Here is an 18,199-nt window from a genome sequence, read left to right as displayed (position 1 = left end):
TATCTATCTATCTATCTATGCCTGCCTGCCTGCCTGTCTGTCTATCTATCTATCTATCTATCTATCTATGCCTGTCTGTCTGTCTGTCTATCTATCTATCTATCTATCTATCTATCTGTGCAGAGGGAGAGAATCCCTAAAACTCAACATCTGGACAAGGGTGTGGCCATAAGCACACAGATTAAATACAGAAATGGACCAAGAGAAAGAACAAGCCACAAAGCAGTGGACACCAATCATCAGTGTTGTATGATGATTGATGCTTCCTTTTGTCAGAGTGTTAAAGATGGATGTGGCTACTATTAATGTGTCCATTTGTCAAAATGAAATTGGGCTTTGCTTGTGCTGCTGACACAATTTTGAAGGTTTATTGACAACTCACATTATAGAACAACATCACAATAGCAAGCTGTGCTGTGGCAAAATGGGTGATCTGACCTTATTTACAGAGAGTTTCAAATTCTGCTCTGTAAGACATAGAAAAAAAGCCAGAGAGGGCATTCTGAGCTGCATTGTTGATAAGAAAACACTGCTGGCCCGGCAATGAAGGGCAAAAGATAGGAACAAGGTTAAGCAATGTAGCTGTGTCTAATAAACAAAGAAACTGCTGACAGTCATTCAGTGACTCAGTATGAGAAAATGTACTTTTTACAAGAGAAAGAGTCCCAAAAAATGCTCAAAATAATAGGCATGTTTACAAAATGTGTAACAATTATACAGATGTATTAAAAAGGAAGTTGATTATACACCTTTATCATTCAATATAGTTATGTATAAATATATATTTTGTGCACAAGAATTCTATAGGCAAGCAGGAGAAAACACATTAAAACACACTTGACCCATAATTTGCACAATAAAATGTTCCATTGTTGATCTTTGTACCTAAGTGCACAAACTGAAGTGCAGCTATATGTAAATGAACAGAAGGTGTGTAGCACTTAAATTCATTTTTAAGTATCAACATAATCATCACATTTATACTGAATCTATATTATTCAGAATGGAGCGCCAAAATTAATACTTAAATCAGGCCCAGTGGTAAAACACAGCTAAATATTATACGGACTGTCACTTAATTTCCTCCTTTTGATAAGTAATCATTTACATTGATCATGATCATTTTGTACTGACCTGGCATAGCTGAGATCAGTGCTTTGGTGGTCCTGGGTGAGTTTTTTGTGCCTGTCTCTGGTGTCCTTTAATGGGACTCCGAACTTTCTCTTATGAAAGATAGTCCTTCAAGCATGAGTTATGGCTGTTCCAAAGGGCACTATTGTTCCCTGTGTCTTCCCCGGAGCACTTGTTCCTGTCTACTGTACACACACCTACCTGAACTCCAGTCACACCCACACCGGCATATTTACATTCTCACCTTTGGATGTTAAAGTGTCAATACCGACCCTTAGATCAATTGAATCAGTGCCAATGCTCCCTAATGATTCGGTTTCAGAAACATTGTAGACGTGTGCTTCTGGTTTTGTGAAGTCAAACTAATTTAAAATTTAGTAGTTCACCATTTAAGCAAAGGATAAATTTAGCAATAGCTAAACTGCAGTTTATTCAATCAGATGCTGAAACAGCAGAAACATTTTTTAAGCATTTGTACTGCAGTACATATGAAGAAGTCTGATGCAATCGTACATAACTGTCGGTTTGCAGGAGATTATGAAAGCCATAAATCTGACTTTTTTTTTTTTTTACAAACCCAGTAGAGATTAGATGTGCAGATCCAATGTATTGATCCACAACCACAGATCAAAGTGTAATTTTTTGTTTTTCTCTCTCCTTCATGACTTTTGCTTTCTTGTTGAGGTTGGTAACGCTGAAGGATCAGCAGATTAACTTCTACATGATCTGTAATCTGTAAAGTTCATGCTGTAATGTTCCACAACAGCAAGCATCGATTAAATTGTAGATTAAAGACATATAATGATCTTGCTGAGATACATAGATTCTGACATTATAGTCTTTGCAGCATTCCTGGAATGAGCTGTGGAGTATTCATCTAGACCTGTTCTGTGTGGTTTTGGGTGTTTGTAATGCTTCAGATACAGCAATGACCGATTACAACCGTGACATTACAACCGTGTCACAGCTGCGGTTCTCTAATGAACCACAAGGATAGGAAAACCAGCCCAGCTGCCTTCCTTCAATCAATATAAATCATGTTCATACCTCACTTTTGATGTTAAGAATCAATATTTGGTCTCCACTTATATTACCTGGTAATTCCTGTTAAACTGTACCCGGTACCAGCTCTGTAAATTTTAAAACTGTGTTGCAATTTAAAGTATGTCTATAAAATGTTTATTACTGCGGGATTGCAGTGTAACCTGTTATAACAAACTGTTTGAGGTTTTAATATTATAATTTTTATAATTGATCAGAATGTAATAGTTTAAAATGACACAAACCAACCAATAGGTGCAGTTGCAGCATAATGTTGTGGCCATAATGGCATCAATTGTCAACAGCATAGTGATGTATCTTCACACAGAGGTCACTCACAAACCATGCAGCTTTCTAATGGTCAGTGTGGCAAATTTGTATGACCTGCTTGAACATAAGTGAAATCTGAGAATGCTTAACTACATGCATTCAATGCAGCAACTGAACCTTGTATTGATGTGTATGTGTGTGTGCCACCAGTCATAACATTCTCCTAATGCCTCTGATTATTCATACGCACATACAAGACAATGTCATAAAACTTTACTGTTAATAGATACATCCAGAAATGTTGGATAATGCTGTTTTGCACATTATAATATATATATTTTTTTATTTGTCATATGGCACACCGTGTTCCGTTTTGATTTGTTTGGAATGATTGTGCTTTGGATAGTTTAAAAATGATTAAAATGATAAATTTTAGTATAATTTAATTGAATAACTGAAGTGTGTGTACTCATACCAGTTGTAGGTCAAATTTAGCTCAAATATAAAAGAAAGAGCCGGATCTTATTAATAAACTGAGCCAAATGATATGGCTCACTAAAAAAGAGCTGGAATTCCCATCATGCGGATTCCTATTGCTATGACTGGATTTCACCTGTGAAATCATTATCATTTACTCATCTTGTTTCAAATCGGTATGAGTTTCTTCTTTCTGTTGAGCACAAAAGAAGATATTTTGATGAATGCTAGTAACCAAACAGTTTCTGGTAGCCATTGACTTCCATAGTATTTTTTTCATACTATGGTGCGGTTTTTTATTGTTGTGATGTAGGAGGTGGATGTCCACTCAGTGGATGATGGAGGGACACACTGATTAGGCTCAGCTGGGTGCTGTGGCTTGTGTAATGTGGACAGATGAGAGTGGATGAACTCTGGGCATGTGGCCTGTTTTACCAATCTCCTACGGAGACTACCCATATGTTTCACTCGGCACAGCTTCTGCAGAACATGCCCACCTTTTGTTTAATGCAAACATGTACACAGAAAAACATTCGTCAAATGAGAGTAAAGAAATGGCCGTCTGAATATTACGCAGTTTATACATCAAACAAAGCGCTTTAACAATGGAAAAAGAAATAGAAACACTGTAACTGGTACTCTTGACTTCATTACACAAGTTAATTAAAATATTAGGCTACCATGAATGGCAAATAATCAGATTGTAGATAGTAATTGGCATGAAATTAAACAGCAAAGTGATAATTACTGAACTCATTTCCCATCTTTTTCTTTATTAAGGTAATGAAAGTTTGCTCCCTAGGGCCAATGAAAAGAGCTGTGCTGCAAACAAGTGTTAATACACTCTATTTTCAGTGACAGCCTGCCTTCTGGTCTAAGTAGTGTTTCTGTTGTCTTCATCTAGTGTTCATGTAGAAGAATTCTGCTTAAATGACTGGTTCACTAACAAGAAAGTGGAAAGAATGGAGAGTGATGGCATTTTTGTTTTTAAACTTTCTACATCATCCATGTATAACTCACATATCATGTTATTTCATACAGTAATATAATTGAAGGAAGAAAATATATTTCTAATCTAAAGTGTGCGTGTGTGTGTGTGTGTGTGTGTGTGTGTGTACAGGTTGCTGGGTTGTGTGTGTTTCACCATCATTCAACCGTTTGGGGTTGGTAAGGGATTTTTAATGCTGTCTTATGCTCACTAGAGCTGAATCATGTATCAAAAAAGTAATATTGTGAATTAATACCAGTCTTCAGAAATAATTGATGCTGATTTGCTGTTCATGTTTTAATGACAAACTATGTGTGAATGCGTATATGTATAATGAAATAATGTCTTTACTATCAATTAATACTTTTATTCAGTGAGGCTGTTAAATTGATAAAAAGTGATAGTACAGACATACTATTTTTTATTCATCAGTTTCCTGAAAAAAGTATACAAGTGAGCAGCACAACTATCTCCAACACTGATAATAACATTAGAATGATTTCTGAAGGATCATGCGACACTGAAGACTGGGGTAATGGATGATGAAAATTCAGCTTTGCCTTCACTTGAATAATTTATATTATTAAGTGTAAATAATATTGCACAATATTAATGGGGGGTTTTTTCGCAGCCTTAACATCACAGTATAAAAACAGGCAATCTGACTTTATTTTCACTTTATTGCCAGAAACAAGCTGTTCTGGTAAACCGTACACTTTACACACAAAAATAGTCTATTTATTTAAAAATGTAATCAACACCCATTTGCGCAGCTATGGAGGCCAGACAGAGATTGTGCTATTTGTCAAGCTGTGAAGAGCCTGGTGATCTTCAGTGCTGCATGAAGCCTTCTAAATTGGCCACGGCCAAGCCACCTCGCACATTCAGCTTGTTAACTCTGAAAAGTCTGTCGTTGCCCTCAGGTCATTTGTCTCTGGAAATATACAAGCCACACACTCACAGACATGGTTCAAAACATTACTTCCGCTGACACAGTATTTACCAAAATTGCTCTGTTTTGTCGATCGTCTGGAGTCTGACCTTGACAGAAACGGAGCAAACAATTTTTAAGACATGGATACAAAGATGCAAACACAACAACAGCATTTACACAACACTGCTAGAGTTATCAATGATGATTGCTTTTTTATTTAGACTTAAGAAGCTCAAGAACTCTTCTTGATATGTTTCTGGCTATTGCTTTCATGATATGGAGATTCAGTTTTGTGCTCATGGCTAGCTAGAAATAAATGATCAACATGATCAAATTATCTGCATTAAAAAGCCCTACACCAGAAAACTAAAGTAGTAAGGCCAGCTATGATATGAAAATAGACAACCCAAGACATACTTTCCTAACAATATATATTTTACATTCAACATTATATAACTTTAAGATGAAATATCACTTCAGCAGTGTTAATGTACTCTGATAAAAGAAACCACAAGACAAATATAACACTACTCATATTAAGAGCAGTGCAGTACATTGGTATGCAACATTTGTTATTATTTTTATTTCCATGGATAGACAGCAAGCTCATAGATAGATACAGCGGCTTCGTTAGATCTAGTGCTCTAATAATGGAAGTCCATGGAGAGTATAATTGCATGTTTGTATGCAGATATTTACTAAGTTATTTTCCACCGAACACTTGTTTCGGAGGGTAGCAGGTTCATTACTGATGCCTGATGGATAGTCTGTCTCCCAAAAGTTCCTGTTCCTGGGACAGCTGACAACAAATTACATCTATTATGGACAAACTGACTTCCTCCTACTTTAGATGATGAAATCGCACCACATGTCTCCGAAGTGAGCAGGGTAAATTTGTATTGCTTTGGTCTGACTACATGCCAAGCTAGATGGAGTAACTGTGTGTGTGTGTGTGTGTGTGTGTGTGTGTGTGTGTGTGTGTTTCACTATCCTTATGGGGATGAAATGTCAGAAAATATCTCCACAAGGATATCTGTAAGTGTGTCTGGAAGATGACTATGCAAGTCTAAGCGGTCTCAGAAAGAACAGCCATCACCGTGTCGGCTTGCTTAGCCAGCTTTGTGCTGGTGTGAGCGGACAGTTTGGACAGGGTGTTCCTCAGGTTTAGAGACGTTATCTGCTCCCGTAACATGCCTGTAGGAGAAGAAGAAGAGGGTATAGAGTAATACATAATTTAGATAATTTACATAAAACTAGGGCTCTCAGAATCTTGTCATTTCAATCTTCACAGAGAGTTTGATTAGTTAGTAAGTAAGTACTAATCTAATACAGGACTGTCAGAGAACAATCTTTGGCAGTTTCACAGTGTGTCATTTAGTGGTACTGACTAGAGTTGGCAAGGCTGCAGATGAGGCCTAAAGCACTGAATTTGACCTCCACGGCCACAACAGGGTCATCTAGCATCTTCTGCAAGGTCGGAAGGAGATCTGCATCCCGAAATGGTTCTTGCACTGCCTCTGCCCAGAAGAAACGGATATACCAAGATTAGACATGGTATGTACTGTATGTGGGGACCACATAACACAAGGAGTTCAGTGAGCAACCCACATGCAAAAGACTGTTAATCTCATAAATGATACCTTGTATTAATAAGAGAAAATTAGCTTTTGAAAGGAAACACACAATTTATTGTGTCAAAATAAGAAAATTATTTTAACTCATTAGTTAACAAATCTTGGTTACAGTAGATGCAACTGCAAGTGTGATATTGCCTTAGCACTTAGAATATAACAGATTTTTAAAGCAGAAATATGAAACTGTTTTTTTATCACTTAAAAGAAGATATTTTCAGTAAAAGTCCATTTAGGATTTGAGCTGTAAAACTGTTAAAATAAAATGTGTGACAGTTTTCATTTTGAATCTATTAATCATTCCTGCACTGTTTTGTTGATAAATGATTGTTGTAGATTGATTTTCCAAGGCCTTGGAAAATTAAGTTCAGTTGCTTTAAGAATGTTCTGTAATCATACACAAAACTCTGCTTTCTCATTCAGCTGTCCTGATTGTGAATGTTTATACAAAAGTTCAATAAACAAAAGTTAATATTAAGTAACTGACATTTTAGACACAATATTGCCAGTTACTTAATTAATCTTTTTTTTGCCCCACCAACAAAAATAGTTCCAAACAAAACCACAACAGAATGAACTTGCGTGTCTCCAAACAGCACACACAGGCTGCATCCAAAAATACATACTTTCCTATTATATAGCAGGCGAAAATGATGAGAAAGGTAGTACTGTATGCCAAATCCCATGAAGCAACTGGAGGGGATGGCAGGAAAGCAACGCAACTGATGCTGTAGTTCACATGACAATGACAAAAATTCGTGATTTTGAATGCAGCCACAGGAGTGGTATTTCTGTCTTGAATTAAGCTGTGTTTTTGAATGAATTGGTTTAATGAATGACTCAATGACTCACTCATTATCACAGTAACCTGCCAACACCTACTGGTGTAACAATGTAACCTGCAGAAAGTTGTTGGATGACAAAATAACCTTAAAAATACCTAAAATTCCCTAGACAGGAAAGTACATGTATAGTATGTCATTTGAATGGAGACACAGAAAAATTATTACCGATGTCTATTGCAGAAGCAATGGCCAAAGCGACTAAAGCCTCATTCTGCATGATGACGTGCTCACTGGTTGCCATTGAGATGAGATGTTGGACTCCATCTGCTTTAATGACAGTGTGGATGACTTCCTTTAAAGACAACAGAGGGGGATATTTTAGATAAACAGTTTATCTGACTATAGTTACACATACCGTGTTTGTCTGAAACTCACAGGGTTTCGGCTGTGTCTTATGAGAGCTGCTAAAAGACGGTTGGCCTCTCCTCTGACACCAGCGTGATCTTTAGCCTCGCACCACTCCATCACCCGTGCTAACAGAACCTCATCCTTCCCTAAAACTGAAGCTGCTTCCTCTACGAGAGGAGGGGGGAGGAAGAGTACAGTAGAAATGAAAAGAGAAAATATGCTAACAATAACTGTTGATACATTAATACACAAATAATAAAGATATAGGTTACAATGGGGCTAAAGGCCCACCTTAAGAAAAAATGTGCTATTCACTGCGCCTAAAATATATACGTTGTATTGAACATTAATGGAGCAACAGATTTTGTGTGAAAATAAATCATTCATGTTGTTTATTCTGTTTAAAAATCTTATAAATGTATGAGGTGGCAAGAGGGGTCTTTTACCCCCAACACAGGGTATGTTTATATAAATGTTTTTTAAAATAATTTCAAAGTTAATACTTGTTCAAAACAATCACTTTAGCAAAGTTTGTACTATTTTCTGCTTATTTTGAAAAATAAAAGAATACATTTTTGTTCAATAAATATACTGTCATTAAAATATGTTAATATAAAAAAATATATTTTAAAATACAGAAACAAAATCATTTTAATAAGTAAAGATTCTGAAAGTATTGAAGGAGATCCAATAATAATTGAATATATATTTACAGTAGTAACAACAAATTATATTTTATTATATGATATGTGTCACAGAGGCGAACTCCGTGATTCCCTCTTCCGACCATCAGAGGGCTCCCTCACCCGAATATTGACTCTTACACCCTCACACTACATTTCCCATCAGCCCCGTATCTGGCACTGATCACCTAGCCCAGCTGTAGCCCATCAGCTGGCCTATATAAACAGTCTGTTCCTTCCAGCTCATTGCGAAGTCTTGTTTTACTGAGGTTTACATTTCTGAGCGGTTTTCTCTGTTTTGCCTGCCTGTTGTGACCCTGTCTGTACCTTGTTTATGATACTCTGCTACCTGCCTTCTGGATTATCCACCTTGTCTCTGAGTTGTGATTCATTGCCACCTACCCCGACTTCTAGCCTGTTTACTGACAACGATTGTGTTTACCCCCCGTCACTGTCAAACACAGCTGGACTCAAATGAAGGTGTAGAACCATCTCAAGGATGATCAGAAGAAATGGACAGCACCTGAGTTAAATATATGAGTGTCACAGCAAAGGGTCTGAATACTTAGGACCATGTGATATTCCAGTTTTTCTTTTTTAATAAATCTGCAAAAATGTCAACAATTCTGTGTTTTTCTGTCAATATGGGGTGCTGTGTGCACATTAATGAGGAAAAAAAAATTTACTTAAATGATTTTAGCAAATGGCTACAATATAACAAAGAGTGAAAAATTTAAGGGGGTCTGAATACTTTCCGTACCCACTGTATATGATATTTACCATCTGAATCTAACCATGTCATGTCAAGAAATGGAAAAGTCAGCCATCTATTAATTATCATGTTAATTACTGTGCGCTTTTAGCCCTAACAGCAGGGGCGCATTTAACCCCAAATACCATACTTTTACATATTCTTTCATTATTTAAAAACTGTTGCTTTAATTATCTTAAAACTGAAAATCATAAAGAAGACCTTTGTCTCAAAATATATGCATTCATTTTAGCAATTCTTATTTGCTACTTAAACCTACAACATTTTAAAAAACATAAAATATTAGATCAAGTAAGCACAGAATCAACTTTGCACTGCTGCATGCGATCGCATCAAAGATCAGACAAATATACAGGTGCATCTTGAAAAGCAAATGTTTTGGAAAGTGCTACGTTACGTTTTGTGCCATCTAGTGGTTTAGATGAAAATAATATCAAAGGTGCCTTTTTTTTTTACCCCGGGGCGCCTTTAGCTCTGCTGTACCCTATCGTGGCAGCACTTTAAGGTTTGTTTATATCTGTATTTAGTTACTCAGATAACCTTTGTTAAGGGAACTTATCACTGGAGCACAGTAATTTAGTGTGTCAAAGCCCTAGCAGGCCTTTTGTCTGCATACAAGGGTGTCTAAAATAACACACTTCACTGAAGGGCTCGAAATTACAGCCTCTTGAACAACAGTTTAAAGTTGTAAGGAGAAATGTTAATTCATATCATAATTAAACCATCATAGTCACTTGTCAGGTAATTGTATAGTTTAGCAAAGCTTTTGTCTAAAAATGACAACATGTTGTTTATCGTGTCCTCCTCTTCAACAGCCAAATGAATGTACTTTTTTACTACCACTAGGACTGTCACACTTATTCAGTCTTTACATTGTATGAATTTAAGAGTCACTTTTCTCTAAAGCGACTTTGCATGTGAGTTAATTTGATATGTTTATGCAAACTAATCTCTTTAATCTGTGACCTAACAATTCACATAAATGCAGTTTTCTTGAATCATTACCTTGGCCGTCCACCATCATGCGCAAAGTGCCCAGCAGTTTAAACTGGACAGGGGGCATGTCAGAGCGCAGAAGGGTCCTGATCCTCTCTGTGACTCCATCCTCCAACATACGCACCTTATTGGAAGCTACATCAGGAAAACAAGAGAGAGCAGGATGACAGATCTAACCACAGACAAGCAAAACGTCCAATCTTTAGTAGTTGGCTAGCTGGTGAACTAGCACAGCCAGTATGTTCTTTTTAGTGAATTTGGCTGACCGAGGAACTCTTGCGGGTCAATTTGGTTAAGAATCCTGCTGGAAACACCTACACACTTGCATTCCATACTGGGGGCCAATATCCAAACCTGTCCTTGCACTAAACTACACTACATGCAGGTGAAAACCTATGTTGTTTTTACAGGAAACTCAAAAAAATTTTCTCAAATATGTATTTGCAAAAGGCACTGTTGTAGTGGTCGTTCAAAGGGTTGGGTCAGTAAAATTTATTTTAAAGAAATTAATATTTCTATTCATCAAGACACATAAAATTGATCAAAAGTGACAGTAAAGACTTTAACATTGTTAAAAGTTCTATTTCAAATCAATGAAGACTGGATTAATGGCGGCTGAAAATTCAACTTTGATATCAAAGGAATAAATTGCATTTTAAAATATACTAACAATTTAAAATTGTTATAATATTTCACAATATTACTGTTTTTACAGTATTTCTGGTCAAATAAATACAGCCTTGGTGAGCTTAAAGGTTAAGAAATCTTACCGACCCCCCCCCCAAAAAAATTTTAACAGCAGTGTACTTTGAAAAGAAGTGTAGAACCTGGAATGGCAAGATTTCTAAGTGCACTGAGGCCAGCGTGCTGCACAGATACATCTCCCTCTGCTACATGCTGCTCCAACAGGTCCAGAATACGAGGAACAACTCCTAAATCCAACATCTTCACACAGTTGCTGTCTAAGAAAAAATGAGAGAGAGAGAAAACAATTTTCAGTCATTTTAAACTGCAACAAATTCTGAGTCATAAAGTCAGACAAAACCCTTTATCACACTCCACTACAACTCCATGTTTATTTTCTCACCATTTCTGGCAAAGTTAGCAACGGCCAGGGCTCCTGACAACTGCAGCTCAGTATTTGCTGACTGTAGCCAGGAGAGAACATCCTGATAAACCATCCCCGTCCCTTCCCCAAAACACTTCTGCATTGATTCATCTGTAAGGAAAGGCAGATGATGCTAGAAAATTCAGAAGAGCACTATTCTTGCATTGCATTGTTGACATATTTCATTAGACTCTGTTATGGTCTAAGGTTGATAGTCTGATGGAGTCATAATGAAATAGTCTAAATAGAAAAATCCATTGTAATATGACCATAGTGGTGAAATAATGGAGAGAGACGTACCTCCCAGTAGGAGGGTCACTATGAGGTTTGAGGCCACTTTTATGCTGCAGAGGTCATGTGTGTCAGAGCCACCCTGAAGAGTTCGAATCATTTCAGAGAGAGCCTCGGGCACGCCTGCTTCCACAAACTGCAGTTTCAGAGCATCTAAAAAACATGAACACGTCACACAGGGATTTGCAAGGACACGCACAAGTACATTTTTAGCTCACTTCTAGACATCATCACCAAGAGTAGTGACTGAGGCCAGATTTCAACCAAAGTACGCTATACGAATAATGTTGTATAATCCAGGCTCACATTTAGATCTGGTTTAAATATTATGCGGCTCACCACTCTCTCCCAGTGACCCAAGAACCTCTAGTATGAGATGCCGGCGTTCTGCGTCTGGTGCCCGCTTCAGCTGATAGGTCAAGACCTCTGCTACACCCACTTCCACCAGTGCCTCTCGTGCAGCATCTGAACATAGTGATAGAAATCACAATCAGTAACTAGATATTAGAGATATTATGAGAAAAATACTTGAATGGTTCTGCAAATAGGAATGATTGAGAATGAGGTGGCTATAAAAACAAGACTGCATCAATCTTACAGATGCACAATATATTGGTAGTATAGTGGTTATTGTATATACAATATGTCGGTATAAACATATTAACCAATATTGTGTAATTTTGCATGCTCATTTCCCCTATTGTTATATTTAAATTACATTTGTCATAAAATTGTTAAATGTAATCTTTAGAAAATCTTAAAATGAAAATTCATTTTTTATGTTGCCTAAATTCACATGTGATATTTAAAATGATTCCTGTTAGATTTGTAGTGTTTTATTTTTTTATTATTTTTAAATAGTATCCATTTATTATGTAAATAATAATAATAATAATAATAATAATAATGTAAATAAATAAATTGTCATGTATTGTTATTTAACTAATCAAATCGATTGATTTAATATCAATACATGACCATTTATTTATTTACATTATTAGTATTATTTTATTTATTTAGTTGTTATATTTAAATTACATTTGTCATAAAATTGTTAAATGTAATCTTTAGAAAATCTTAAAATGAAAATTCATTTTTTATGTTGCCTAAATTCACATGTGATATTTAAAATGATTCCTGTTAGATTTGTAGTGTTTTATTTTTTTATTATTTTTAAATAGTATCCATTTATTATGTAAATAATAATAATAATAATAATAATAATAATAATGTAAATAAATAAATTGTCATGTATTGTTATTTAACTAATCAAATCGATTGATTTAATATCAATACATGACCATTTATTTATTTACATTATTAGTATTATTTTATTTATTTAGTTATTGAATGAATAAATAAATAAAAGTAAGTATGTAATGTAGGTAGGTATCAACTAGAATTTTAAAACTGGTGTATCGCTCGCTACTCAGTGTGGCAATGTCCAGTCAGCTTTTTTGTTTTTATTACCGGTATATATGATTTTAAGGCTTCATTGCTCTCTATTTTTGTCTTACCCACATCAGCAAGGTTGCAGAGTGCCAGCAGGCAGACGTTTACCAGTGGGTCATTCTCAGGATACTGCTGCATTATGGCCACCAGCCTGGGGATTACACCATTCTCCACCAGCTGCGTCTGCTGGACAGCTGAGAGAGAGAGAGAGAGAGAGACACGGGGAGGATGGGTGAGTGGGCACACAAGCACAGACAGCCAAGAGAGGAATGGGCATTGAGAGCTATAGAAGATGTGAGAATATAATGGAGAATGGAGCACAGGGAATGAATAGTAATTTATTTTATTCTGAATGTGTGTAATGAATGCTCAATATGAATAGGCTGTCGAAAGCTAAGCATCAACAAAACAAAAGCAGAATGTTTATATTATCACTTTATGTTTAAAGCATCTTGTTAGGTAGGATGTTTTACTTATAGGATTGATCATAGATAGCCTGAGGAACGGCTACTAAGCCATCTTTTGAATATGAAATTTTGTGAGATATTTCCCTTTCGGCACAAAGACAGAGAAAACTAGGCCAGGAGATGGCAACAGAAGAGAAAGACAATCCAAGGATTTATAAAGACAAGAATCCCTTCAAAGACACAGTGTTTTAATACCAAATGCGGACCAGTGAACCATAATATCAGGAGAACTGCATGTTCAAGAAGTTGAAGGATAAACTGAATCAAGATCCTGACATTTACTATTCAAATGAACTCTGTGGTAAGAAAGCAAACTGTGTTAAAACAGAAGCACAAAAGCTGAGCGGAATTGTGCGACCAACTGGAGACACATCAAGACTGTTGGTGAGAAACACGATTGGATAGACTGCAATTTTCCTGCTCCAGTGCACTCACCATTTTCAAAGCAGATACGTCCAATTGCTCGGCCTGTATGCAGGAGCTGGTCCTGGTCTGGGCTGTTTAGTAAAGGCACTAATGCGGTCACCAGACCTGCTTCAATACAGCGCTCCCTCACAGCAGCTAGCACACAAATACACAAACAAAATAATGGTTGCAAAATTGTCTTTTTCTTTTTTTGCAGTGATGCCACTGAAGAACCATTCTGGGTTCTCAAATAAACCTTTCAGTGAACAGTAATTAGAATAACCGTTTTTTCCTAGTGAAGAACAATCTGAAGAACCTTTTTCCACCATAAAGAACCTTCTGTGCAATGGAAAGGTTCCATGGATGTTAAAGGTTCTTCACGGAACCAGATGCTAATATGGATCATTTAGACATTATTAGTCCTCTATCAAGCTGTTTATAGGGTTTCACTGGAAGTTTTATTGTCAATGTGAGGACATCTGGTTCATACTTGGATACATATGTGGGTGTTTCATTACAGGAACTTTTGGCCCTCTGAATGTTTTTTTTAAATGGTGTATTGTATCTCAAATGGTATATTACACTCTGTGTTGGAAATGACACTAATGGAATTTTTTTTTTTTTTTTACTTTTTTGTGAATGACAAACCCTTTATCTTGCTAAGGCTAACTGCTAAGGCTAACATTATTTTCACTGGAAATGACACAATAAAAATATTCTGTTCACAAGTAATATTTACCTTAATTTCTCTTTGTTTCCTTCACATATTACATGTCTAATGTTTATTTGTATGCTTTTATCCAAGTGACTTACAAATGAGGAACTTAAGCAATTTACAACAGAGCCAACAATATTCAGCTTTACAAAAAATTTAATTATGGTCAAAATGGTTCATTATGGTGTAAATAACGCTACTACTGCGAGACAAAAATCTGTCCCTCATTGATATAAATCATTTCACACAATAAATATTGAAATTGTCTATGTTTATTTCACTAATTAGGGTATTTAATGTTCAATGTTCAGAAATGATTATTTCAAGAAATGGTCATGTTGACACATTTCACTTCCATTCTTTTGAGGTAAATTCAGAAAAAAGTATACACTGTAATTATGAAAAAATATATATACTGTATTTCACACTCTGAAGCCCATGTGGATTTTCACAAACTGAGAAAGTCAAAAAGTATTAGGTTGTGCCCTGCTCTCCCCATAAAAGTTTTTCATGTAATAATTTATATTTTTGAATGATAGATTGACAGTGTAAAATAGAGTCTGGGACAAAGGTAAAGCAATAAAATCAAAGGCCTTTTATTCCCCCCTGAGATATAAAAGTGGCCAAAGTTAAAGAAATATCCATATAAGCAACAGACTGTATTATAAATCTCATTTACCTTCTCTGGCCATCTCTGCCACCATTAAGGTGACTTGAGAGGTGAGGGGACTCTTCTTCCTCAGGACTTGAGCAAGTATGGGCAGAACACCACTGGACACTATTTTCTCTGCTGTTCCTTTCTCTGTGGATAGAAATCGATGGAATTATTTTCTTTGCATACTTGTAATTTCATATACTGATGCACTATAAATAAATGCATGTGTTTATTTGGGTAAAATTCCTTACAGGTGTGCGCTCTGTTTTTGTAGACAGAATATCACCACTGAATAAAAGCAACTGAACACTTTAACAAAGCTTCCCTATTTTTCACTGATGTCAAATCAATTTCAGACAGCACATTCTTCCTGATAGCTCATCCTGTTTCTTCACTTTTTCTTTTATCTCCTCCCTCAGGTTTTATTCTGCGCACTTCAGAGATGCTTTGACACCGAGGCCTCTGAGTAATCCGTTCAAATTCAAAGTGGTAGATTGGGATCTGCTTCGGAGACAAAGATACTAGCAGGAGGAAATCTGTCATTAAAGCATGTTCTCCTCAAGAAAAATATCCACAAGGGCCACGGTGGCAGGTCAAGCTGTCAAAGGAAGCCTAGCTGCCATGGTAACATCTACTTTGTGTTTTTTTGCGGGGGCTGCGTTTCCATTTTTAGATGCGCAAGGAATGTGCCAAGAAGGACAGCTGGTGCAAACTAATTTGCGAAAATGAGCAGAAGATGGGGAGTGAAATGGAGTAAAGGAGAGAAAGATTAATGAGATTAACCCGTTCTCTCCTTCGCCTTCCCTCTCTCAAATGTAAATGCGGATTACTTGTCTCCTACTTGTGCCCCAAATCTGCTAGCAGGAAGTTAAGATGACCCTCTGCTGCCCCCTACATTGGATTGTCTTCCCACACACACACACACACACTCGCACACACACACACACACACACACACAGAGTACTTCAAGTAGGCAGAGGCAAATAGCAGCTCACAGCAGGATGAGTGTGTAATGAGTGCAAGCTAAATGGTGCCCTCACTCAGTAGGGCTTCTGGCAACAACAGATGTCATTTTCACATGTGATCGTGTTTTTTTACCGGTTCTCTTAAGGGTCATGGCACCAGGATTGGATGTTGCAATAAACAAACGTATAGATATGACTGAAAAACAGGTTTATGTAACGACGGGTTGACAGATATGTAATTAGATGGAGGGGTAGTTATTTGGTGTAAACTCACTCTTCTCTAATAGGAGGTTGAGTAGAACATCCAGATGAGGCTTCAGCTCCTCCTCCACCAGCTCTGTGCTGACACTGATGGCTTTCATGGCCTCACTGAGAGATTCTGAAACACAATCATGAGCATCATTACATCACCAACCGCCGCACAACATTTCAAACTAACAAGACATTTTCATGATGATTCATAACCATCTCTGTTATACTACAGATACAGTTGAGTTTATCCATGCATTCAGTGAATTTCCCATGCACATTATTAGACTAAAATATAAAGAAGTAAACTGAATGTCTGTATCATGATATCATGGATTTTTTAATTATTATTGGGTTGATATTGGATATGTGTGCATGCTAATTTACCCCATTTTTCTTTTAGATTACATCAAACATTTACTTTTAAAGTAATTGTAATTAGAAGCATTTAACGCAATTGATTTCAAGTCGACATGAAATGGAAACTGCAATCGTGTGTCATCCCTATTCTGACATATATCTGAGTGAAATGGCTTTTTGAACAAGAAAAATGCAGGATGGGACTTGATGTGGTCCACTGGGAATTGATTGGATGGTTGTTGTTTGCTAATTGCTGCTATTTCTTGAGTGACAGGTTGCTGGAGAGGGGGAATTATTGTCCTGTCCTTACACTGATGCACAAGTCATTAGAGAAGAGCTGTAATTGCAAGAGTGATTGCAAGAATTGAAAGTTAATGTTTTTGGTTAAAGATTTTTTTTCATAGAATTAATGATGTGTACGGGTAAATTGTTTATAATTGCATAAAAATAAGGACTGTCAATTTTGATTTTATGGTGATATTAAAGTTAAAATCAGCCTGAGTTGTTCAGCCTGTGGACATCAATGAAAAATAATTCCTTTTAACCATAGCATATACTACACAGCATTACAGGTCATACACTATCTGCAGTTTTCCCCTTTGCACACTATGACAGTCATTCCCTGGGCACAGGAAGCAAACAGTGCCAGAATAAGAGAGAGACGATTCTGTATCTCTTCTGTAAGTAATCACCCCGATAATCCCTGGTAAGCAGAATGAAAATAGACATAGAGGAGGGCTATCACACCTTTCCCTTCCCCACACTCCCTGTGATCCACAATAGATATGTCCTGCAATATAAGCCCTCTACATTATAGTTGTAAAGGGCAGGCTGGAAAGCAGCAGTGCGTATGAGAGCTGGGCGGGGTTGAGGAGACCCTGGGGCTCTCATTAACTCTGGGTGTCTGGCTCCCAGCATGCCCTTATTTAAACATCTACATGCTGAGGATACACCTCTTAAACAATGGGGTTCAGCTCACCTGGAGGGTTCATCACCATTCGATTGCTCTGAACCTAAGAAAGTGTGACCTTTAGATGCAGATGGCGTATCTGTTCAAAGTTACACCTTGTATTTCAGTTAACAACTTGAAGCAGAAGCTCAAAGAGGATTTGCAAAGAAGAGATTTGAATCACTTACCTATGTCTGCCATGACCACAGGTCCTGAGTCTCTGTGTGTGTCTCGGCGGTGTGTGGTTAGAGAGGCAGCCCTCTACGAGGCAGGATGGACGGCTCCAGCCCTGAGATCGCCTGAAGTCAGTGAAGCAGCCGTGCCTCTCCTCTCCTCTGCTTAGCTCCTCACCCTTCCCGTTTGTGCTGATCACACATGCGTATTCTTCTGGTCCCTCGCTGTCATTCACTCCCTCACTTTCACTCTGCGCCTCTCAGTGATGCTGCATCCACTTTGGCTAATTCACA

At 37.1% G+C, this 18,199-nt stretch overlaps 1 protein-coding gene across 2 annotated transcripts; it reads right to left on the bottom strand.

The window, feature by feature from the left end:
* Positions 1-4,492: 4,492 nt before the first annotated feature.
* On the bottom strand, positions 4,493-17,993 carry LOC107565930 (rap1 GTPase-GDP dissociation stimulator 1-like). 2 transcript variants are annotated; one of them, XM_016251242.1, is made up of 15 exons: positions 17,921-17,993; positions 16,449-16,553; positions 16,250-16,261; positions 15,234-15,356; positions 13,870-13,995; positions 13,033-13,161; positions 11,855-11,980; positions 11,525-11,668; positions 11,204-11,335; positions 10,944-11,078; positions 10,126-10,251; positions 7,693-7,832; positions 7,483-7,609; positions 6,230-6,358; positions 4,493-6,035 (listed from the first exon to the last, which is right to left on the bottom strand). In XM_016251242.1, exons 1-15 carry the CDS (start codon positions 17,931-17,933, stop codon positions 5,908-5,910), a joined length of 1,695 nt encoding a protein of 564 aa, XP_016106728.1. In that variant the 5' UTR covers positions 17,934-17,993; the 3' UTR covers positions 4,493-5,907. The 2 variants fall into 2 exon arrangements, with proteins under 2 accessions (XP_016106728.1, XP_016106729.1); XM_016251243.1 differs by lacking the exon at positions 16,250-16,261.
* Positions 17,994-18,199: the final 206 nt, after the last annotated feature.

This window comes from Sinocyclocheilus grahami, unplaced genomic scaffold (assembly GCF_001515645.1).
Source record: "Sinocyclocheilus grahami isolate Dianchi unplaced genomic scaffold, SAMN03320097.WGS_v1.1 scaffold1035.1, whole genome shotgun sequence".
NCBI lineage: Eukaryota > Metazoa > Chordata > Actinopteri > Cypriniformes > Cyprinidae > Sinocyclocheilus > Sinocyclocheilus grahami.
Note: the sequence above shows the minus strand (reverse complement) of the source record. Positions and strands in the feature narration are given on the sequence as shown.

Coding starts and splice junctions, on each gene's coding strand:
- LOC107565930 (XM_016251242.1), bottom strand. Junction 11,981..13,032: donor CTGCAACCTTGCTGATGTGG/GTAAGACAAAAA, acceptor CACTATGTTCAG/ATGCTGCACGAGAGGCACTG. Junction 10,252..10,943: donor TAGAAATCTTGCCATTCCAG/GTTCTACACTTC, acceptor TTCCTGATGTAG/CTTCCAATAAGGTGCGTATG.